The 24458-nt window shown below is 44.1% G+C and overlaps 1 protein-coding gene across 1 annotated transcript in view; it reads left to right on the top strand.

Annotated features, from left to right (window-relative positions):
- Positions 1–24458, top strand: part of LOC144817689 (long-chain-fatty-acid--CoA ligase ACSBG2-like) — a 635515-nt gene that overhangs the window by 268188 nt on the left and 342869 nt on the right. The window contains exon 6 of the mRNA XM_078674436.1: positions 15714–15863. Coding sequence (XP_078530562.1) covers positions 15714–15863 — 150 coding nt within the window. The remainder of the gene's footprint in view (positions 1–15713; positions 15864–24458) is intronic.

Genomic DNA, 24458 nt, shown 5'->3' with positions numbered 1-24458 from the left:
TCTGATCCTGAAGAGGAAGAGAACGAGAATCCCGCCAGAATAGCGTATGTAGGAAAATCTAGATTTCCAGATCGCCATTTACGTCTAGAACCCAAGTCTATTTTTCATCTAGCACCAGAACAAGGTTCTCTAGAACAAGTATTTCAAGCTACCGATCACATTCTGAAATCACGAGTCGGTTACAGTGAATTAAGTACCATGCATGAACAAGAACTAGCCCGATCAGCAGTCTGATGGATTACTGATTCTACCACTTTTCCAGACGAAATAGTGGCACAAATGTTTCTGAAACTGCCCCCAGCCAAGCAACGACTGGTGGGTATGTATATGATCCAGTACCTCATTACTCTGTATGAGGGTCAACACTCTGATCCAGGTCCGTTACATGATATCCTGAACGAGTTACTCCAGTATAGATGGAGAGGTCTAGGTACCGATTTAATTAGTGTCATTCTAGAACAGCGCCACAAATATAGAACGTTCCTGAACCCACATTTTGTTCATGTCTCACCCCCAGAAAGAAAATCATTCTACATAGACAGACAGAATCCGTTACGAGAAGTCCACCCAGTCCAAGGGGCGGGTGGCGTAATGCAACGAGTGTTTGTATACACTCCAATATCAAAGATGGAACTTCTTGAAATGAAGAAACTAATTCCCTGTCATGACAAAGATCCAGCAGGGTTCCATAGAGAATTAAAAGACATGCTCCGTATGGGAGAATACACTTACCCAGATATCATTAAAATGTTAAAGGTCCTGTTACCCGCAGGGGTGTATGAAAAGTTAAAGGAAAAAGAATGGGAGGTGGGAGAGAAAAAGATCGATTGGGCAGCTCTAGAAGCTGAAGACAAGGCACGAGTACCAGGTACCGGTCTTGGAGATAAATGTAAAGAATTACCAGAATTATTGATTCAAGTTTTACCCAGATTATTAACAACTAGGAAAGAAGACTGGGATGCAATCTCAGCCTGTAAACAGAAACAAGATGAAGATATTAGTGATTTTTATTCTAGGTTTGAAAAATGTTTTAGTATTAATAGTGGTCTCAAGACAAGTAGTGAGTCATACCCTCATCTTTTCGTCACCAAATTAGTCGAGAATTCAAGTCCGCAAATTAAAAATCGAGTTTTGAAAGTCGAAAGCACCTGGCAAGCGAATACTCCGTCCCAGATGCTCCAGATGCTCCAGTATCACCAGAATAGAATCAGAGAGGAGCAAGAACACGAGAGAAAACGTATGAAAGACACAAAAATGAAAGTGCTAGTTGCACAATCTGTTCCTCAAGACAGTCAGAAGAGGGGTCCGAATCAAGCCAGTCATCCTGCAGCTCCCGTTAAAGGGAACTGCAATTATTGTAAACAGCCAGGTCATTTTATAAACGAGTGTGCAGTTCTGAAACACAACATAGCTACTGGTAAGACTAAAGAAAGACCACGTCCGCCTAGACAAGAACAAGTTTCACAGATTCCTCAGCCACAGAATGCACAACAGACAGTTACAGTACCGCAGCCTATTGCTGCAACACAGCACGTTACATCACAGATGTACCAGTATGCACAGTCTGAGTATCCAGAGTACCAGCCATATTCATGAAACAGCCTAGAGAGGGAGGTAGGCTTGCCTCTCATCGAGATACCTGTAGATCAAGAAGGTCCCTATGTTCACAGTCAAGTATTAGGGAAAGACAGAAAGTTTTTGATCGATACAGGGGCAAGTAGGACCACAATTAGTCATGCCGAAGTTCCAGGGGCTCCGCTCTCAGGCTCAAGAAATGTTTCCCTTGGATTTTCAGGAAAACCAATAGTTAACGAGATATCAAAGCCAGTTACTCTAGAAGTAGGTCCATTGTCCCGTACTACTGATCTGTTACTTACTAAGTCATGTCCAGAAAATCTATTAGGCATTAAGACACTGAAAGAATTAGGTGCAGTTATTTGCTGTTCCCCAGAGGGAATACGTCTGTTCCTACGTGACTTTAAGGGTCACTATGTATTACGAGATTTTGATTCAAGATTGTCTAATGTTCCGCAGCACTTATGGGCGCAAGGTCCAACTGATGTAGGTTACATGCAAATCACACCCCATCGTGTGACTCTCAAGCCAGGTGTAGTGTTACCACGAATCAGGCAGTACAGATTGCCACCTGAGGCTGTAGCAGCCTTATCCAAAATTATTGACGAGCTCATGGCTCAAGGAGTAGTTGTAGAAACTGACTCCAATGTATGTAATTCTCCGATCATTCCAGTCATGAAACGTACTGATCCAAATGCACCCCCAGTATATCGATTAGTGATTGATTTACGAGAGCTTAATAAATGTATTATTCCTCAGTACCCAGTTGTCCCAGATATTTCTTCCCTGTTAACAGCCATTGATTCCGAAGCCATGTTTTTCACTGTCATAGACCTTAAGAATGCATTTTTTAGTGTTCCAATTCATCCAGACAGTCAGTTTCTTTTCGGATTCTGTTTAAATGGAAGGAGCTATATGTTTACACGCGCTCCTCAAGGTTTCACAGAAAGCCCTAGTATTTACAGTCAAGCACTCAAGAGACAACTAGACAACATTCACATGCCAACTGACACTGCCCTGCTCCAGTATGTCGATGATCTACTGATCACAGCCCGTTCTGAACGTGCTTGCGAGCGAGCATCACTTACAGTCTTGTATTTTCTAGCCGAGATGGGGCACAAGGTGTCACCTTCGAAGCTTCAATTCTGTGTCCAGCAAGTGGTATACTTAGGACACTTGCTGTCCAAGAGGGGTAGGCAGCTGACACCCGACCGTATCCAGTTAATAGCGAATCTTCCCCAGCCCAGAACCCAGAAGGAGGTACGTGCCTTTATCGGCCTTACTTCTTATTGTAGACAATGGATTCCCCAGTATGCATTTCTAGCCAAGCCACTGATACAGTTAACGACACAGGAGGCAGCCGTATCGACTGTCCTCCCTTGGACATCTGAACATACACTTAGTTTCAACGAGTTAAAGAAAGCCCTATGTCAAGCTCCAGTTCTAGCTACACCGAACTACAGTAAGCCTTTTACACTTTTCGTTACTGAACGGGAAGGTACAGCATTATCTGTTCTTACACAAGATCAAGCAGGTCAATACAAGCCCTGTGCTTATTTTTCGAGCACATTAGATCCAGTCGCCCAGGCGTTGCCTGCGTGCCTCAAGTCAGTTGCAGCCACAGCACTAGCTATCAGACAAAGTGATTCCATAGTTTTAGGACATTCCCTGACAGTACAAGTCCCACATTCAGTAGAAGTTCTTTTAAACCGAACACAAACACAGCACTTGACAATTGCACGTTTAACAGGTTATGAATTGACACTGTTCCAGCCACACATAGATATTAGACGCTGCAACGTCCTGAATCCTGCTACACTGTTACCATCAGTTAATTCAAATCCAGACACACATGACTGTGTGGAAGTAGTTAACATTACCACAAAGCCAAGACAAGACCTGACAGACATTCCGTTACCAGATCCTGACCTGACACTTTATGTGGATGGTTCATGTATGAGAACTAGTACAGGAGAACTAGTCGCCGCGTATGCAGTGACTACTGACACTGAAGTTATTGAAACACACCGTATTGACACCCTGTCCGCTCAAGCAGCAGAGCTAGTCGCTCTGACACAAGCCTGTATACACGCCAAGAACCTGAAGGTTAATGTTTACACAGATTCACGTTACGCATTCGGAGTTGTACACGACTTCGGAGTGCTCTGGCAGGAGAGAGGTTTCATGACTTCTCATGGAACCAAGATTCAGCATGGTCTCCTTATTCAAGCCCTGTTAGATGCCATACATTTACCGACATCTATTGCTATCATGAAGTGCAAAGCACATACGAAAGTCACCGACATTATTTCCCAAGGTAATGATCTAGCAGACCGCACAGCCAAGCTTACAGCACAGACTCCAGACATTCCAGTTAACATGACACATACTTCAGATCCGATTATATGTATGACAGTTAAGGACCCTACACAAGACGTCATAGATATCCAGTTACATGCTACTCCTGAAGAAATCAAGAAGTGGTCTGAACAAGGAGGGGTCCAGACAGATCAAGGATGGTTAACGAAGGGTAGAGCCACATGGTTTCTCCCCGACTCTATGGTTCAAGTCATTATTAATACCGCACATAGTCCAGCACATTTAGGAGAAAAAGCTATGTTAGACAGTATCCAGAACATTTGGTTCAATAAGCATTTACGAGCTGCAGCCAAGCAGAAAGTCCGCACCTGTATGATATGTTGTCAGTTTAACCCAGGTAAAAGTGTCCCGGTGGAACAAGGTGGTTTCCAGCCCCCTGACCACCCTTTTGAGGTCCTCCAGATGGATTATATTCAGATGGAGCGATGTCGAGGTTTCAAGTATGTCCTTGTAGTAGTATGCGCTTTGTCCAGGTGGACAGAAGCCTATCCAGTCCCAGATTACACAGCCGCGACCACTGCCAAGCAGTTGGTTCGTGAGTTTTTCCCTAGATACGGACTCCCTAGAGTCGTATATTCCGATAACGGCCAGCCATTCTCATCTGAACTCATGAAGCACATTTCCCTTTTGTTAGGGTACCAGTGGAAGTTCCATTGTGTACGCCATCCTGAAGCAGCCGGTCTCGTAGAGAGACATAATCAGACTCTGAAAATCCGCATTGCAAAAGTCTGTAAGGACAAAGGTGTAGACTGGCTAGTAGCTCTGCCAGTCGCTTTGTTTTATATGCGCATGGTCGCACATTCCAGATCAGGTCTGTCCCCGTATGAGGTCGTATTCGGCCGCCCCCCTAACATGTGGGGCACTCCTAGACCCCGAAGTATTACCGATGTTTCATGTAATATGCTGACAGATTACCTAGCTTCCTTGATGTCTGCCCTCAACTCATGTCGTTCACAGGTTGCCGCCGCATTTCCAGACAATACCGAGGTGGCACCGCACGAGATCGTTCCAGGCTCCCTTGTGATGATCCGAAATTTTGACAGATCAAGTCCGCTGGAACCACGTTGGAAGGAGCCACGCCAGGTCCTCTTGACCACCCGAACTGCCGTCAAGTTGGAAGGCAGGAAGGGGTGGGTCCACCTCTCTCATGTAAAACTTTTCAATGAATTGAAATCAGTCTCCAAGAACATTTCCAAGGATTGCCAGGATTCGAAAGATTGCCAAGACATTGTTTTAAAGGACTGTCCCGCACAAGACATTATTACAACCCCTCCCTTGTTAGAGAAAACTCCGCAGCAGGAGTATAAGTTAAAGCTCAGGTCTAGTAAAATAAGTCAGTCAGTTTGATTGTATAAGTCCTCCCCTAGGTGAAACGGTTAGACTGTTTCTGACATGTATAAAATAGACCCCCACAGTGAGAGAGTCAGTCAAAGTTCAATCAGATGTATCGTTTTTCTAAGTTTCATATTGTTTCTCAGCATTTTGATTTCCTGCACCAGCTATGCGTTCTATCTGTATTTTCCAGTTCCTCATGTAAATATGTCTGCTAATGCTACAGTAGAGCACACGTTTAGTGATCTGCCTCCTCACGAATATTCTTACCGCCTCGCTATGTGCAACAACACATTTATCCGTATGTTACATTACTCACACCAGACCAGCAATGCCACTAATTGTTGGGTGTGTGGTCGACTCCCCCCTTTCCAGACATCAAAAGGAGTTCTGCCACTCTTTCCTTATCCATTCTCACACAATGGTTCGTGTGGAGCATGGTCCACGTTAACGTCATCCTCAACAGATATGTCTTTTCTTAACAGTACATGTTTTCCAGACAAGTAAGGTTTCCCCCACAGAACAGGTTTAGATCTAGAGAATGAAGTGTATAATTTAGGTAATTATTCGTCGAATTTCATGGTCCTGAATGTTCAGTCTGATACTACTCCAGACTTACCTGCTATTTCAGTACTACCTGTCAAAGGCGAATTATGTGTCCGTAATTATGGTTCTGTACATGTAGGTCATAGTGAATGTACTACTGTTATCCAGTATAGTGACAGTGGGAAATCTATTTTCAAAGCTTCACGTCATTCTTATTTTATTTGTGGTCAAACCGCATATGTCCGTCTGCCCCTCGATTGGGAGGGAACCTGTTACATTGCTTTCCTACTGCCACCTGTTTTCCTAGCCCCATCTGATTATCACAGAAACACACATCTAGTACACATTAGACATAGAAGGGAGTCCCCAATTGTCGATTATACTGAAACTACTCTAGAACAGTATACAGATTTCAATAAAGGTTTCTTCTTCTTTGTAGGACCTGTCCAGAATAGTAAACTGATCCGTAGGTTAACAAGAACCCTTGAAGCTGTAGTTAATGAGACTGCCTCTGCTCTAGGTAACCTAACCGAAGAACAATCTGCTATGAGATTTGTCGTTTTGCAAAATCGTCTCGTCCTTGACGTCATACTGGCCGATAGGGGCGGGGCCTGTAGAGTCATCGGATCTAGTTGCTGCATTTTCATTCCAAATAACGCGCCGTCTGTTTATTCAGCTATAACCAGACTCCATAAAATTGCCCATCTGTTACATCAAGATCCAGGCACCTGGACATGGTCCGGTTGGTTCTGGAATATAATTTCCGCATGGGGATGGAAAGTCCTGTCCTTTCTAGGTATTGCAGTAGCGATTATATTCAGCTGCTGCCTCTGTATACAATGTGGCCCTGCGATTTGCAGCATGTGTGCTACCTCTTGTATTCCTAGTCCCAAGCCCCGTTCTAAATCCCGTTCCAAGACAATTCGAGACGAGCAAATGGTACTGTATGAAATGATAGACGGTATCATGAAAATTGATGTTTCCTGATGGAAACGTAGTGACAAGGAGGGAATGTGGAAAAGTAAATTTTGCCATGTTCTGTGTCCCTACGCCTCATCCATCATATGTTATGTGTGCATGACCAATATGCATATGTTATTCCTCATGTCCGATTAATGACGCTATTCCAGTTGTGTCCACCTCTGGTATGTCATTTTCCAGTCCTCGTGAATACTACGAATATCAGGCCTATGTAAAGTTATGTTGCCACGTTTCCCAGTGTGCACGTTATTCCATTATAAAGTCCCCGTTTCCAGGCCTCAAAAGGGCCCGGACCACAGATTCAGCTCCTGTCTCCTGAAAGCCTCGCTGAGGAGCGATACAGCCCCCACCTGTATCCTCGACCCTTCACTTACTTCCTGCCTCGCAGTGCCCGGTGCAGCCTGGCTCTGCCTCTGAGTCTGCCAAAAGTATGTTATAGTTCCAGCTATCAGTTCAGTCCTCCTCCTCTGCATTCCTAAGCTACTGAACTGCATCAATAGTTTCCGTCATTGTCTAGCCTACTCGGCTCCACGTTAGAGAAATACTGTATTTAATGGTCATTTAGTATTCTTCATCACGCACTACATGTAGAATAATGCATGGTCCAGTCTTAGAATCAAGTTAGCTTTTCCCCTCATGACTTCTAGTTTATATCAACATGTTCCCTAAACATTAGATACCAGATAGGGTTTAGGTACATGTCGCTCCGACCCTCCAGACTTTAGTCTCTGCTCCTAGCACAGAGTTCGTAGCCCCCAGCTTCTCCTAGTAACACGTCATTGCTAGTTTTCGCGCACCATTAGGTTAGAGGTCCCGGCTCCTTAGGTAGCCCCCTCCTATGTTTCCGCCCATTCATGACATATTCTGTTACGTTTGCACCACATGTCTACGTATACGCCCAGTTACACCTCTTTTTACTGTTATCTTTCGCGACTGCTACGCGTCACACCTTCTGCTCCACCCACTGCTACGCCTACTGCAATGTAATGCTATGTGTTCGCGCTATGTATATATGCCTGTGTTTTGTTATTGAATGTTAGCGCGCTCATCCCAGACCTAGCCCCAGCAGCTGCTGGGTCATCCTATGCAGGTTGTCCTGATCCTGTCCTTATGCTGTAATAAACCTGCAGAAACTCCTACTACCTCGAATCTTGACTCTTATTTATTGAGCTATCTGTTATGCTATAAGTCTAGTCAAAAATAGGGTATTATTTATTTATTTACCACAACTGTCCCCAAGTTTAAACTTGCCACCAAGGGGGGAAAATCATTGGCAGTTCTTGGGGCTAAGGCCTGGAAAACACTCCCTACAGACCTTCGTCTAATATCTTCAGAACAGACTTTCACAAAATCTTTAAAAACATGGATCTACGGACTCCCAGAATCAAAATGCAAAACTTTGGTCTAATTATACTCAAACTTCCCAAACGCAGTCGAAACACCATACTATCTGTCAGCAATAAAATAAAAGCGCCAGGATGCTCCCTGGAGTGACAGAGCGCTATATAAAAACCACAAACATCAACATCAAACATCAAAAGGGTGCTGTTCAAAATTCTGCTAATCACCTTTAGGGCTTTCAACAGAACAGGACCCAAATACATTGAAAACATGTTCCAACGGTATGTCCCCTCCCGATGTCTGAGGTCCCAAGGTGACAACCTCCTTACCATCCCAAAGTTTAGACTGAAAACCAGGGGAGGCAAAGCCCTGGCAGTTTTGGGGTCCAAAGCCTGGAATATATTACCACCCTCTTTCCGGCAAATCTCCACAGAAACCAACTTCAGAAAGACCCTTAAAACTTGGATCTACACCTTATCCGATATACAATGTAAAAACATGATTTAACACCCCTGTCAAGACCTGCTACATGAACATAGCCACCTGTTTTTGTTGTACACTCTGAAGCGCTAAGATGCTCCCTGGAGTGTAACCCGCGCTATATAAAAAACAGTTACATTACATTACATTTAGACAGCGTACAGCTGTGGGAGTCTTCTGTTTCTTTTCTGAGCCGGAATTTCTGGCATTAAGAGAATACATCCATTTGCTTGTCTATCCTTTTCCATGACACTCCTTTTATGATTCTAAAGGGAGTTGTTCACAAACACGACACATAACTACACACGCATAGCACACACACTTAGTCTGAAGATGGAGGAAGCAGGCGGCCTAAGTTTTGATGATGAGGAGGTCGACAGGATTTTAGCCACTCTCAACCCATTTGAAGGATTGAGTAACTCAGACCCAGGCCCGACCACGGGAGACTGGGATGAACTAGCCAATTTGAGAAGGACACAAATCAAGACAGCTTTACATGGTCTAATGATGACCGAGTACCTGAAAGTTAAGACAGCCCCACCCGGTTTGATAGTGAAAAATGAACCGTTCATTTTCACACACGACATGGCATTTAAGAAGGATTGGTCCTTGATAAGCTGGCGCTGTACCAGGGACTGGCTAGTCCTTATTATAAAAACAGCGACCAGACTCACCCAGGAACTTAAAATAGACATCCAGAAGCTAGAGGTCCAAATCAGGAGTTATCAAACACCAGCGGTATTAAAAAAAAGACTAGACAAACTAAATCAAGAAATGACTGAATTCGAACTAACCCTTAAGAAGAGCAAGTACAAGAAACATAAAAAAGACACTGATGGGTGCAGCCACGAGCGCGTATATCCATACACCAAAAAGGATTATGTGTCTAGGAGCAATAGTAGCGACCAGGACACTGACCCTTCGGACACAAGTTCCAATAGCTCCAGCTCTAGTAGGAACAGCAAGCCAGGAACCAGGGGATGTGGACATTTTTTCCACCAACCACATACACATGGAGGGACTGGCTGGCCACCGTACCAAGCCCCCCCAGGGTAAATGCACTATCCTCTAGCGCCACCTTACATGGACTATCAGTTCCAACAATGGAACCAACAGGCACCCCCTAACTTCAACTACTATGGTCCACCGCCTTTTTTAGGCCAGCGCCATGGTCCAAGAAGAGGCAGGAACAGAAGGGGCAACCAGGTCCACTGGAACCCCAACCCAGAGCAACCTCCACGCGTGTCAACACGCAGCATGACGGCATCAACCAGCCGGGGCACCTAGTGGTCAATTTGTCTGAACTACAACTGACCAAACCACAACACCAGGTTCTGGAAAAGGGACTGGGTTTCGTACCGACGAATAAAATGGACAAGTTCAAGGTTTGCCAGGAAATGAAAGAGTTCATGCGCAAACTAAAATTAAAAGCTTTCTTTGCTAACCAAAACGAAAGTTTGACTAATCAGAAGGAAACAACAGACACCGGCCTAAGGAATAGGTCCACGTTTACCCCTCCAGACTCTGCCATGCCAGTTGAGTTACTAGCTTTTGAAAAAGCTGTCATGGAGGAGTTGATGACTTTACCGGATAACAACAGTACTACATTTCAAAATACCTCACAGAGGGAAAGAGAGGCCCTGTCAGCATTGGCTAACAACCCAGAGATTGTCATAAAACCGGCCGATAAAGGCGGAGCGGTTTTCATTCAATCCCAGACCAACTATGACAGGGAGTGCCGGAAACTCTTAGATAACAGACACAACTATGAGGTATTGAGAAAGGACCCAACGGAGGAGACCCCGATCCAAATCCTCATGATGGTTGAGGAGGCCACCGCCCATGACTGGATATCTAGCAAGGAAGCAGAATTCCTCATTATGAAGAACCCAATTACACCGTAATTTTATACAATACCCAAAATCCACAAGGAGACAGCTTACCCCCCATGCCGACCTATAGTGTCGGGGATCGGCTCCATACTGGAACCTTTATCCAAGTTCTCAGATGCTTTTCTAAGGCCGCTGGTACAAATAACCAAAACCTACTTGAGAGACACCAAGGCGGTACTTCAACTCATTGAAGAAATACCTTTTGACCCTGAAAATGACCTCTTATTGGGGTTGGATGTAGAAAGTCTCTACACGAGTCTACCACACCAAGAGACTCTTGAGATATTTGAGGAAGTACTTTTTGCATCACAATGGCAATACCAGACCCCCAGGCATGTGGTTCTGGAATGCATCTCTCTGGCTCTAAAGAGTAACTTTTTCATGTATGAAGGCACATATTACCTCCAAAAACATGGGACCAGCATAGGAAGCACGTTTGTTCCTAGCCTGGCCGGTCTCTATGTCCACCACCCAGAGATGACCAAAATCCTGCACGCAGAGAACCCCTTCCACAATCAAGTGGTCACATGGAAAAGGTACATCGACGATGTGCTAGTGATCTGGAAGGGTGATATCCAATCAGTAAACAATTTCATGACCTGGTTGAACCTGCAAGACCCGTTTTTTAATTTTACGCATACTGCATCTAATGAGAACCTGGTGTTCCTAGACTTAAACATTTACCCCAAACAGGGTAGACTTCACACATGTACGCACTTCAAGCCAACTGCCAAGAACTGTCTTCTTCTCTACAACAGCTTCCACCTGAGACACCTACGGGATAATCTGCCCTACGGGCAATTCCTTCACCTCAGGCGTAACTGCTCTGATATTACGGAGTTTAAGAACCAGGCAGTAGATCTAAAAGGGAAACTACTAAACAGAAATTATCCCACAACTATTGTTAAAAAAGGTTTCAAAAGAGCAAGGAATAACAATAGGGGGCCCTTCTCGAGGACACAGTTCCCAAGGAACCAGAGACCCGCCCCATCTGCATAACAACTTTCAACTCGAACTCTAACAGAATCACTAAAATAGTGAACAAACACTGGAGGATTCTTGACTGTGGTTCTTTGAATTTCCCAAAACCTATGTTCTCCCATAAAAGAGGGAGGAATCTTAGAGACATATTGGTCCATAGCAGGCCTAGAACCCCTGTAGAAAACGGTCCACCCAAACTAGCGGATGTGGGTGGGCACCATCCTTGTGGTACCTGCACCCACTGCAAACTGACCAGTAGGAGTAGGACGATCCATTTTTCTAACGGAACAAACTGGGAACAACGGGCATTCACGGACTGCAATAGTCGTAATGTGATCTACCTCATCACTTGCCCGTGTGCAAAAGAATACATTGGAATGACTTCTAGACCCGTCAAGGTACGCATAGGTGAACACCGTAGCAACGTACGTTGCAAAAAAACAACTACTAAAATGGCCACCCATTACCTCTTGATGGGACAGAGTACGCAGGACCTACACTGGACAGTGGTTGAGTCCTTCAAAACTGATAAGAACCTTCTGGAAAAAGAACAGCGATGGGTGTTCCGTCTGGGCACTCACATCACTGGACTTAACGATGACATACCCTGGGCGCAATTGAACCCTTAATGATCACCCCCGAGTTTGGAGCTACAAACCATGGGTCATCATTTATAGACTACCAACCGTACACACAGAACGATGACAAACTATCTGCGCAACTGAGCCCTAATTGATCACCCCCGTGTCTGGAGTCACAAACCATGGGTTATCTTTTTACACTACCCACCGTACATAGGCTCATTAACAATCGGAGGGACCTCATAGCATACTTCCCGCATTGTTTGGCAGGTTTTTAGGATTGTACACCCATTTTTCACCATTCCAAGATGGCGCCTAAAGTCAACCTAGCCTTAGTTATCGCCAGTCACCATTCCAAGATGGCGCCTAAAGTCAACCTAGCCTTAGTTACCGCCAGTCACCATTCCAAGATGGCGCCTAAAGTCAACCTAGCCTTAGTTATCGCCAGTCACCATGGTTACTTCCCCTGCTGGCCAAACCCAGGTGCACGTAATTAATCAATTAAGACCAGTTTAAAGCAGTATATAAATGGCATCCCCTTTCGTACCGGCCACAACACGGAAGCCGAAGACGAGGGAGGATGCGAGAACTATTCATGGCCTAGTAAGTACGGCATAGCCGAGATAGGGAGTGCTGAGGACTCTTTATTGTCCTGTGTGCCATAATCTCCACTGCTCCAGCCACAAATCCTTGCTATATATTTTTAAATTTTTAATTTTTAATTTCCACAGATGGAAGTTCCATTTACCCCTCATCTCTATTGGCTCATGGGGCATTAACCCCTGCTTGTGACAGTATGTATCTAGCAATGTTTGCCTCCATTTGTCAACCTGGAATCTGTGTCCCCATCTTTTTACATGTATGTCTATGTTGTGTTTTATGTTTATTAACAACATGTAAGTGTGTCTCTTCATCCCTTAACAAAAACCCTGGACCTAGTATTGTCATGGTCCACCAAGGACATGTTTCTATGTCACTGTAAATTTTTCCTCCCAATTTAGGAGACCTATTGTGCTTTGGGATACGCGGTAAAAACATTCACATGCTCTTCCTTGTTTTTTGCAGGCCCACTATTCAGCAATACTGATAGGACTGAACACTATAGGAATTAATACATACCACATAGGTATAGATTATCTTCACCTGTATATACACATTGCACATACTGTGAATCAACATTAGTGAGTGACAGAGGGATCAGACCCCGTCCTGACGAAGAGGCGTTCTGCCTCGAAACATGTTGACGCCACTAGGAGATTAAGTTCATTGTCAAGCCTATCAGTCTCCGCTACACCTTTTTTAACGATACCAGCTTGTGACTAATAAATAGTTTTTTGCTTTCACAAAGCCAGGTATCATTTTAGATTCACTTTTCCAAACACCCCTGACCCTACCTACACTCATTTCAACTCACATAGCACTCACAATTATTTAAGGTGCTCCAGCGTAGTCGCTAGTCGTAGCACGCCCCGTCCCGCAGAGGAACGGGGAGACCCCTATGATGAAGCATGACACCAAGGGCCCTTTTGGTGTGTGAGGGGTATTTTAACAAACACTGTGTATGCCAACAATATCTGGACTCACAGTTAACTACTTGAGGTTGGACCTTTTTGATTATCTGAACCATTTACTGGAGGAGGGTGCGTCCACCTTGGTGCTGATCAGCACCACCTCTTTACTCCCTAATTTAGATTTTTGTTGGTTCTTTAATTTATATGTACAACCTTTGGCTGTGTTGGCCAAGAGCAGAGGGCTGACGGTGGTTTCCTATGCCGATGACACGCAGCTGGTGGTGGCACTTTCTGGTAACTCTAGGGACAACGCCGCTAAGTTCCAAGGGGATCTTGCAGCAGTTGCTGGCTGGTTGACAGCCAATTGCCTCCAGCTGAAAGCTAGTAAGTCGGAGGTGCTGCTGGTGGGAAAGGACCATGGGTTATGGAATGAGCACTGGTGGCCCAGGAATCTAGGTACTCCTCCCTCCCCCTAAACGGGTGGTAAAGAACTTGGGGGTCTGGATGGACTCTTCCCTTAGTCTCCAGACTCAAACAAAGAAGGTAGCGGGCACCTGTTTCGGTCTCCTCCGTGGGCTGAGACCTATTCTGGGCTTCTTTGATGCGCCGACCAGACAGCTCATTATTCAGGCACTGATTATTTCTAGGCTTGATTATGTGAACTTTCTGTACCTAGGGGTAAACAAGACAGAAGTACTAAGGTTACAGAGAGTTCAGAATGCCGCAGTGAGAGCTCTTCTGGGCTTGCGTAGAGTCTGCTCAGTGTCGGGCAGTGTTCGCCGTCTTCACTGGCTGCCTGTGGCTCAAAGGATTGAGTTTAAAGCACTCTGTATAGCTTTTAAAATTCTGAAGCTTGGATCTCCTAGCTCACTGACAGATTTGCTTTCAATCTATGTTTCCCCCGCCAGCTTCGCTCAATGGGCCAACATTTGCTGCGGGTCCCTCGCGTCAGGAAAGTTCAAGCTGGAGGTCGCTCCTTTCATTATAGAGCGGCTGTTCTTTGGAATTCTCTGCCCCTTCATATTCGTGGCCTTGACAATCTCAATCAATTCAGGAGAGCTATTAAAACATTTCTCTTTCCTACTGTGTAAACCCTCTTCTGTATTTTGCTGCTCTTTTGCGTTTAGCGCCGGGACGCCCCTTGGCTGGGGCAGCTGTCGCGCTCAATAAATGCTTTAAATAGAATTTGTTCCAAATGTTACATTTCTGCAGATACCCTCTAGCCTGATAAACAGGTATTGTAAAGTGGATACATTGATCTAGTTCATTAGTTCCATCCCTCTAGTGTAGGATGGTCCTTCCTGCAACCCCGTACCATCTCCCCCCATAGACAAGCTATGTTTCTTTTCACAAAGACAGGCCCCAACCACAGCAAGGTAACCTTATATCAATTTTAATCCAAGTCTATCTTGGAAACAGCTAACAATTTACAATCAGACACTGATTTCAGTACCGTTCACAACATCACATCTCCCAGTTGGAAGATCCCTATGCTTAAGCCCAATTGCTTAAGCCTAATTAACACCACTGCATGGCCCAGTCTCTTCATATTCCACAAAAGAGTTTTTTTAGCTAGCGTCTGTCCCCATCCAAAATGTCTACTTGTGTACCTCCAGATCTTGAATATCAGTCTGGTGCCCAGAGGTAGCGTGTGGGGGGTTGATCCCTCCTACGTATAGGAAATGTAATATTTGAACTACCTGAATTGCCCACTTTCGGATGCAAATGTCGAGTCTCCTTGTGTGTAATGCCACCACTCATTCAGGATCACTAATTGGGAGTCTCTGTAGTAAGACAGAATAAGGCAGCTTCCACTCCACATTCATAAGTGGATTTAAATTATTTGTTGGAGCTATTCTAGGAGATCTCTGATCCCATAGGAAGTTCCCTAGGATGTAATTGATATGCCCAAAAATGGGAGCAGTATCTGAGAAGGAAAATTGTGGGTTTCATACAGTAAGTGCAGCAATGCCATCATCTAAAAGATTGCAGCTCGTTTTCACATTGAAGGGGGCTATTGGCTGGTAGGAGAAGCAACAGACTGGGTGGCCTGGCTTATGTATGACCATTATCTCAGCTGAACGAATGTATTGACTGATACTTTCTGTTTGCAGTGGTTGGAGTTCATTCAACTGGGATCAGAAATCCCAGATTCTGAACTTGATGACATCATCGCCTCCCAGAAGGTTAATCAATGCTGCACCCTGCTCTACACCTCAGGGACAACCGGTCCACCTAAGGGGGTGATGCTGAGTCATGACAATGTGAGTATCAACGCAGAATAATGTGTCCTTGGGAAACTAATACCAGTGCTTAATTTGAGCAGGTGGTTGCCAGTGGGGGCACTTTTTTCCCACATCTTTCTACATCAGATATTTTACGGAGAGCAAGAGAGGGATAAACACAAAGATCCGAAATTTAGTGGAAGGGAAAGACTGAAAAGCTGTCAAAGGGAGAAAGCAGGAACCTGCAAGAGAAAGATATAGGGGCAGCAGTGCCTGGTAGTCAATTAAAGAGGCTTGAGGTGGTTTTAGGACAACAAGCTTGCAATGGAATACAAAGCAGAGAGAGCGGTCTAGTGTTTAGTATTATATCCAAATCAGTGAAATGGGAATCTCAGCAGTACGTCGAGTCCCGTGGATTGGGGATGAACCAAAAAATATACAGGGAGACTGTATTATAGTGACTTGTGATGATCCAGACATGGTGGACTACATTTGTTCTTGGCCTGCCTTGGCCAAGAAGGGGGGGATTGATGCACACCGCCTCTCCTCTTTTTACCCGTATGAACGTAGCCAGCAGAATATGGCAGTTCCCAATTGGGTACATCCCCCTGAGCGTCAGCATCCAACTATACCAAACTGGCCACAGCCTTCTGGGCGTCCGCCCCCGACAGTTCCAATCTGGGTCCAACCATTTGAGCGCCAGCACCCGATAGTTTCAAACTGGGTGCAACCACATGAGCGTCAGCCCCCTTTAGCCCCTAACTGGGTGCAACCTCCCGTGCGCCAAAACCCGCCAGTTTCTAACTGGGCGCAACCACCCGAGCGCATGTGGAACAACACAGGTTCTTGGTACCCAAAGGAGAATAGGAGTAGAGAGTGGGTTCAGCGGCCATGGCACTCTAATAGTGACCATTCTTCCGCGGGGGGGTGGCGGGGCATCCCCGTTAGTAACAGATTTGACTGCCTGGAAATGGTCGATTGACCTTGGGCCCCTCCTGATAGGGATAATCTTACCCAGGGGGACCAGGGGATAGATGTAACGATTGACAGTATTCTAGCCACCAATCAAGTAATTTGTACAGCCCCAGATCTACATACCGACCCTAATTCCATTATGAATTTAGCAGGTACCCATATTCTAAGCAGCACCCCTGATGTAGAAGTAGCTTTTTTAGCGCCTCATCAGGAGCTATCTGAAGTGCCTTTGGGTGATAAGCAGCTTGTCTCTGATACATCGCCCGCCCCACAACGAGACAGGGCTGCTCATACAGTAGCCGTATCGGCGGGGATAAATGTTGTCACCTGGAATATAGCAGGTATCACAGGTACATTGAATACTCCTTTCTGGGAGGAATTTATTGGGGCCGGGTATGACATAATCTGTCTTCAAGAGACGTGGTGCCAAGATCCAATCCACGTTGAGGGCTATACTTCCTACTGTCTTAACGCATCAAATTCCCCATCAGGTCGGGCCAAGGGCGGCCTACTGATGTTAATTTCTAATAAGCTGACTAACTTTAATTTCAAAAGTTACTCTTTAATTGAACCACATAGCCAGGTGCTACGGTTAGAGGCCAGCAAATACAGAGATCTAATCATTGTTAACTTTTATAATAACATCTTTGATGCTTCCAGGGGAAATATTTTATTTCCCCTGGAAGCCGTTCTCGAAGATGTATTGGCATCCTCCCGTAGAGTGGCGACCATTCTGTGGGCAGGCGATTTTAACATCCAGCCATGCCCTTTAGCACCAGGTAATCCATGTGGATTTAGGAGTGAGTTGGGCATTAATGGGGCAGCAGATAGAGTAGAATCTCTTAATTTCCCACATTGTAACTATGGTAGTCTTTTAAACAATATGTTGGCCAAATTCGACCTAGATCTGCTTAGTTGCAACAGAAATAAGTTTAACCATCCTTGCCCTACATTTACAGGCAGGCATGCTAACTCTAATATCGATCACATTCTATTGTCAAATACCAGTGAATTTAATAACCTGAGGGTCAGGGAAGAATCCCTTAGTGACCATAATAGTATCCTTTTAACCCTATTGGGCTGGGGCTTTAAATCACCCAATATAGAATTCTGTTGTACCGATATTGCCCCTACGAGACCGAACGGCCGGAATTGACCCTGTGATGAAACTTAAGCAGGTCGTGGAAAAATGCAGGAACGAGATTTCCTATTGCCTTGGAGTAGTCACTAACCCAGCAACTCTGTTGACAAGCTACACTATGATAAACCTAGCTATAGAAGCTGTCTTCACTAAGAAGCAGTCTAAAACCAGAGTAGCTAGGCTGGGATGGTTCGACAAATCATGCACACTTTCCTTACGTGAACTTAAAAAGGCACTGTGTTTGAAACCACGCGACCCTAATAATATCAAAATTCTGCGCGTCAAATATAAGGAGGCCCTCTCCAAAAGGAAAAAGGCCTTGCAAGAAGAAGCCTGGGACAATCTTCACCGAGCAGCGGAAACCCAAAACAGTAAACTTTATTGGGAGACTATTAACAGCCCTTTTTTAAACACTGATGGGATTCCGGGATTGACATCGTATGTAGCATGTAACGCGTGGATTGATCATTTTTCTAACATTTTTAACCCGGAAGGGAAGCCCCTAGAAACCTTGGTCCAGGAGGTATCAGCCTGGTTGCCTTTACCATTGGGAATTAACGTGGAGGAGGTCTATGAAGGCCTGTCTGATAGTAAAGGAGGTAAGGCCCCTGGCCCCGATGGAGTCCCTATAGATCTTCTTAAATCTGAAACGAACCTGTGGGCACCCATTTTGGTGAGGGTCTTTAATGCTGCAGCCTAGGGATGCCCACCACCATCTTGGGGCCAGTCTGTCATTATTCCCATATTCAAGAAAGGCAGTAAATCGGAGGCAGGTAATTATCGCCCCATCTCCTTACTCGATGCCTCAGTAAAGGTGATGAGTCGAATTATGCTGCAGAGGCTGGAAACCTGGGCAACTGAAAAGGAAATTTTAACTAGGGTCCAATATGGTTTTAGAAAAGGCATGGGGACACTAGAACAGTGTGTAAATTTAGATCTTCTAATTAATAAATACACAAAAGTTAAAGAAGGGAACATGTTTCTATGTTTTGCGGACTTGAGTAGTGCGTTTGACCTAGTTGATCATCGTATACTATGGCAGGTCCTGACAGACGCTGGAGCACCAAAGGAGATTGTACACTTTTTGGCCAGGCTATACGAGAGACTGTCATGTAAGGTGCGCTATGGATCCTTAGGTGAATGTACCCCCTTCTTCAAAGTATCAAGAGGCATCCGACAGGGTTGTGTTCTGGCCCCTCTTTTATTTTCTCTTTTTATTAACCAAATTGATTTTATATTGTGTCAGACCCCTGCCGATGCACCTTTGATTGGAGGCAAAACGGTGCCAATTTTATTGTATGCGGATGACGCTGTATTATTATCCCGCACACAGATTGGCCTACAGCGCCTCATTGATAGATTTATGACGTTCATAGAGAGTAGGAAGCTACTTGTAAATAAATCTAAAATCTTTGTAATGTCCTGTGGGATGAAAGGTAAGAAATCTAATCCCACCTTTTTTATTGATAAGGACAAAATGTCAATAGTAAAAACGTTTTGTTATCTAGGAATCACCTTTGCTAATAATGGGTCATGGCAACCCGAGTTTGATAATATCAGCCTAAAAACGAAGAGATCCACCAATAGCATCTTTAGATTCTCATGCAAACTTGGGGTGAGGAGCATTAAAGATATGATGATCATTTATAACGTAAAATGTGTGTCCTCCGCCCTATATGGTGCGGGGGTTTGGGGTCATAGTGTTGGATCAAATGCACTGAGAGACGAAAACAAGTTCCTTAGAAAACTGTTATGTGTACCACCTTCAGCATCAGTGGATCTGATCCATGAAGAAGTGGGAATAGATTTTATTTCGGATCTGGCAGCATTACGCCCTTTGAATCTATGGCGCTCTATTTGGGCCAAGCCGGAAACCGGATTCACCCAGGAGATAATCCTTGACTGCCTCAGACTGGATCATTTTACACGTATATCCTGGCTTAAGTATATACATTATTGGTTTCACCTCCTTTTTCAGTTTGACACTTTTCTTGACCCCAAATCCGTGGTATCAATTCCTAAAAAAGTCATCAAACAAAGGTTTTTAAGCTATGAAAAAGAAGGTCGTGCAAAGGTGTCTGGAAAGCTGCAATCTGTGATGTTTTATCGGGACCTTAATTTACCTACTGGTCTCCAACCCTATCTCTCGGATGTCACACGTAACTCCCACCGGTTTGTTTTAACTCGCTTACGATTGGGTATCGTTCACCACCTTGTTGCATTCCCCACAATGAATTCTAGATCCGCTTTAGCATGCCCTTGTGACAATGTCTCTCGCCAGAGCTGTTGTCATTTCCTACTGTTTTGTAAATTTTATCATTTCTTCAGGGTAACATATCTAAAACCCATCTTTTTAAGATTTAACGTTCGCTCTACAAAGAATGCTTTACATCTGCTTAGCTCCCTAGAGAATCTGGATATTTGCTTCTTTGTAGCGACATACATATTAAAATGTACAGCTGCCAGGAAAGCCATAGTTTTATGAGTTTTATGATATTCCGGACTATGTCCCGCCCTACTATGGCTCCCTGTCTGTATATTTTATTAGATATACAGCTGCCAGGATAACCAGTGTTTTATGATATCTCGGATTGTGTTTTGTCCTATCATGGTTTCCTGTCTGTATACTTATTTATTTATTTATTTATTTATGTGCAATTCATTGTATGTACAATGTATGCTTCATGTTTTTTAAATTTGGTCTAAATAGCTTTTGTACTGTATATATTTAAGTCTGGCCCTATTATGCTCTTAGAATCTCCGCCTACTATGCACCCAATGGTTCCCTTCTGATTGCTTTAATTGTCATGTCCTTGATGCCTTATTTTTAGTAATGTATGATATATACGTATGTGTTCTGCTTGTATGATTTGTGTCACAAATCGAATAAAGCTTTTGAAACGGAAAAAACGGGTATCGAGGTCCTTGGATTATCAACCATCAAAAATGACCTAGATGTTCAGTCAAGATTTTTTTACTAAACAGCAAAGACAGACCGCTTCACATGTAAACAATCAGTTGGCCCCAACTTTTCTTAGGTGTGGCGCAGAGGAAGGCACATTTTTACACACAGTATGTAGCTGTCCAGCTCTACAGAAGTATAGGCATGGATTTGTGACCTGTGGTGACCTGCTTGGGCAGGGTTCTCGCCTGGTTGATCCCCTTAGAACATAAACACACCCTACGACATCTCACTACAATTTAGGCAGCAATAAATATTGATTGTCCGTCTTGTATTTAGGCCTGACCTTGGCAAAGAGAGACATAGCGCTGGAGTGGAAATATGTGCTCTTCCATCGCTGGCGATATAGAAGAATGGTATGGACCATTGTATGGGGATGCAAGTGGCAGTATATAAAGCTAGAGGATGCCCCCAGAAACAGCCCACAATTTAGCAGGCATCGGTGGACTATATGGGTATTGAACTGGAACCTGTCTGAGCAAAGTGTTCCCTGAGGAATGATGACATCAGGGCATACCAGGTTGAAGATGGCTGAGGTGATTGTAAGATATTAAATTGCGTTTGCAGGTGTTCATCCTGTCTTAGTGATGGCTGTAGGTTGGGGGAGGCATATGCGGTCGCTTGGACATTTATGTGTTTCTTTTTTCGTTGTCCATAATTGGACTATTGTTGGCTGTAAGGGCCCTGTGTTTGGTTTAAACTGTAAAAACAATAAATTATGTAAAAAAAAACAAAAGAGGCAGTTCAATTCGGAAAGAAAAACTCTATGGCATATCACGTGTCAAAGAGAAAACAAAGGTAATAGATTCAACATTTAAAAAATATTTTCATGTCAGAAGGTGAGTGCAGGAAAAGTGCCTGGAAGGAGCAGCTGTTTGGTTAAAAATCACTCCATTGATGCAGCATAGAAGTAAGCCGTGCAGAGCATCCTCCAGTCAGGACATTATGCACTAGTAAAGCGCCACCCTTCGGTTAATACTGCAGTAGTCTATACCTAATCTCATAACCTGGATATTTGTTATGGCTCACGGTACTGGCTGATTACACAAAATGGCATTATGGGAGTTGAAGGAAATGTCCCTGCGTGTTTTCCATCTCTTTCTTGGGTAGCCAATGGAAGAGCTCTTTACCAAAAATACACCCAGATCCCTCTGTTATGTTACCATTTCAGATTGATAGAGAGATCAATGAAAAGTTCTCTAGCTCTTCACTGTAACACTGAAACCCCATAAAATATCACAGCCAGCCTCTCAAACCAAGAATCCTCTTCTTTAGGACCGCGATCCTTTTCAGCCCAACCACTTTTATATTTCAACAAACCTAAGAACCATCAAGGGATCCAGCCTTCACCAGGGTGTGATCACCTAAACCTTAGTCGCCTGAACCTTAACATTCTCTCCAGTAACACATTTTATACAAACCTTGGCAACAAACTTTGAGTTCAACACGTGTACAACTTGCCTCACACAGAGATATGAGTTACAATCTTTCCAAAGTCTGATCTGTCCTGCCCAGTTGCCGAATGCATGTGAAACTAGTGATGGAGCAAGGTCTCGGAGGAAAGAGACTTGCTTGGCTGCAATCCGCTCATTTAACTCACTAATAAGTTATTAAAAGAGTTTTGTGGATACTAATACGCATACACATTCTTGGGTTAGTGAAGCTTGCGTATTGATTTACTAACGCAGATAACATTGAAGAAGGACTAATACCGCTTTAAACAGGAAATCTGTTTGCACATGCTTCAACTACATCTACATAGTATGACGAGGGAATACTTGGACGGAAATTCTAGCACCTGAGCAGAAGCTACTAACATGGCGGCTTGAAGACTTGCATGCATGGCACCTGCTTATCTGAAATTAGAGCACGCTATTTTACTAATGCTAACGCAGGGATGAGTCTATTAAATAAAATGGAATAGATTAGAGGTGGGTGATATACAGTGCAAACACTTATTTTGAGAAATTAACATCTGTCTTTTGACTTTTAACATTAGTGCGTATTTTGGCATTTCTCGCATAACTGAATGAGCTGAATAACGCAAAGCCTGGGCATGCTCACTGAATGAAGCCATGAAGGTTAATGACAGAAGCCAGTCAAGTGCCACAGCCTGGGAACGGATGGTGCAGAGTTCAGCAATGAAATGTTCTATTCATTGTAATGTTTAAATGTTACCATATGGATACCTGTAGTATATGGGAATAAAAATGATGAATAAAAAGTAAGGGGATGGGTTTGCGAACAATAGTCTGACTGAATTTTGGGACATGTAAGCATGGTGTGATGAAGACCTCCCTTTGCGGGACAAATTACATTTTGTATTTTCTGATATTGAAACATTAATGGGTGGAACATACAGAACAAAAGGTATAATTAGGATAGCTTTAGTTAGTTAGTCAGGGATTGGTAGGTAGTAATGACAAACTTATTCCCAAGGACCAGGGTAGGAGACTGAACTGGGCCAAGGTGGTCCCAGACACTTTTATGCAGGATCTTGAGAGCAAGGTACAAGCGGACATGGCTGTATGCCTAGATAGCACGGCAGATGGTAAGGAGATTATTAATTCCTTCATTAAAATCTGCGCACAAGTCAGACATGACCTGAAATGCAATAAGAATTGGGTCGGTACAAATCAACCAAGGTGGTTTGATGAGGCTTGCTCAAAAGCCCACAAAGAACTAATGCATGCACTAAAACAAAAACCCAGAAATCGGGAGCTTGTGGCCCTATTTAGGAAAAATTACAAACTTGCCATGGCCAATCGCAAAAAGTGCATTAGAAATGAGGCATGGGAAAATCTAACGTCAATAGATGTTCTAAGAGATAGTTCTAAATTTTGGGCTGTGATTAATCACCCCTTTTTCTCAAACATGGATAACTCGGTCATGGACTCTGTGATCCCTGATGAGAAATGGGTTACCCATTTCAGTAAAATATATAACAGTGAGGAGGAACATACATCAGAGTTGAGTCCAGCATACATCCACCAAGTTCCCTGTTTGCTTTTTACAGAGGTCGAGGTTCAAAGTGCTATTGAGGAGATGACGAAAAATAAGGCACCGGGTCCAGATGGTGTGCCCGCAGACCTTTACAGGACCCCTTTGGACTTTTGGTCAAAGACTCTCACTAATGTTTTCAATTCCACAGTTACATCTGGGTTCCCTTCGTCATGGGCCACCTCTTCAATAATACCTGTGTTTAAAAAAGGCTCAAGAAGTGACCCCGCCTGTTATAGGCCGATCTCGCTGATTGACTCTGCCGTTAAGATCTTGGGCAGAGTCATTCTGCAGAGACTTGGAGAACAACTGAAGGAGAGGGGGGTCCTCTCTGAACTACAATATGGGTTCAGGGCTAAAAGGGGTACCCTTGACCAATGCTTTAATCTCCACATGTTAATTAGCAAATATACTGTGGCCAAGGAGGGTCTGCTATATATGGCCTTTATGGACCTGTCATCGGCCTTCGATCTGGTCAACCGTGCCAAGCTGTGGGCTACTTTGACTAGTATAGGGATAGATCCTTCCCTGGTGAATTTTTTAGCGGTCTTGCATC

Source organism: Lissotriton helveticus, chromosome 2_1 (genome assembly GCF_964261635.1).
Source record: "Lissotriton helveticus chromosome 2_1, aLisHel1.1, whole genome shotgun sequence".
Taxonomy (NCBI): Eukaryota; Metazoa; Chordata; class Amphibia; order Caudata; family Salamandridae; genus Lissotriton; species Lissotriton helveticus.
Note: the sequence above shows the minus strand (reverse complement) of the source record. Positions and strands in the feature narration are given on the sequence as shown.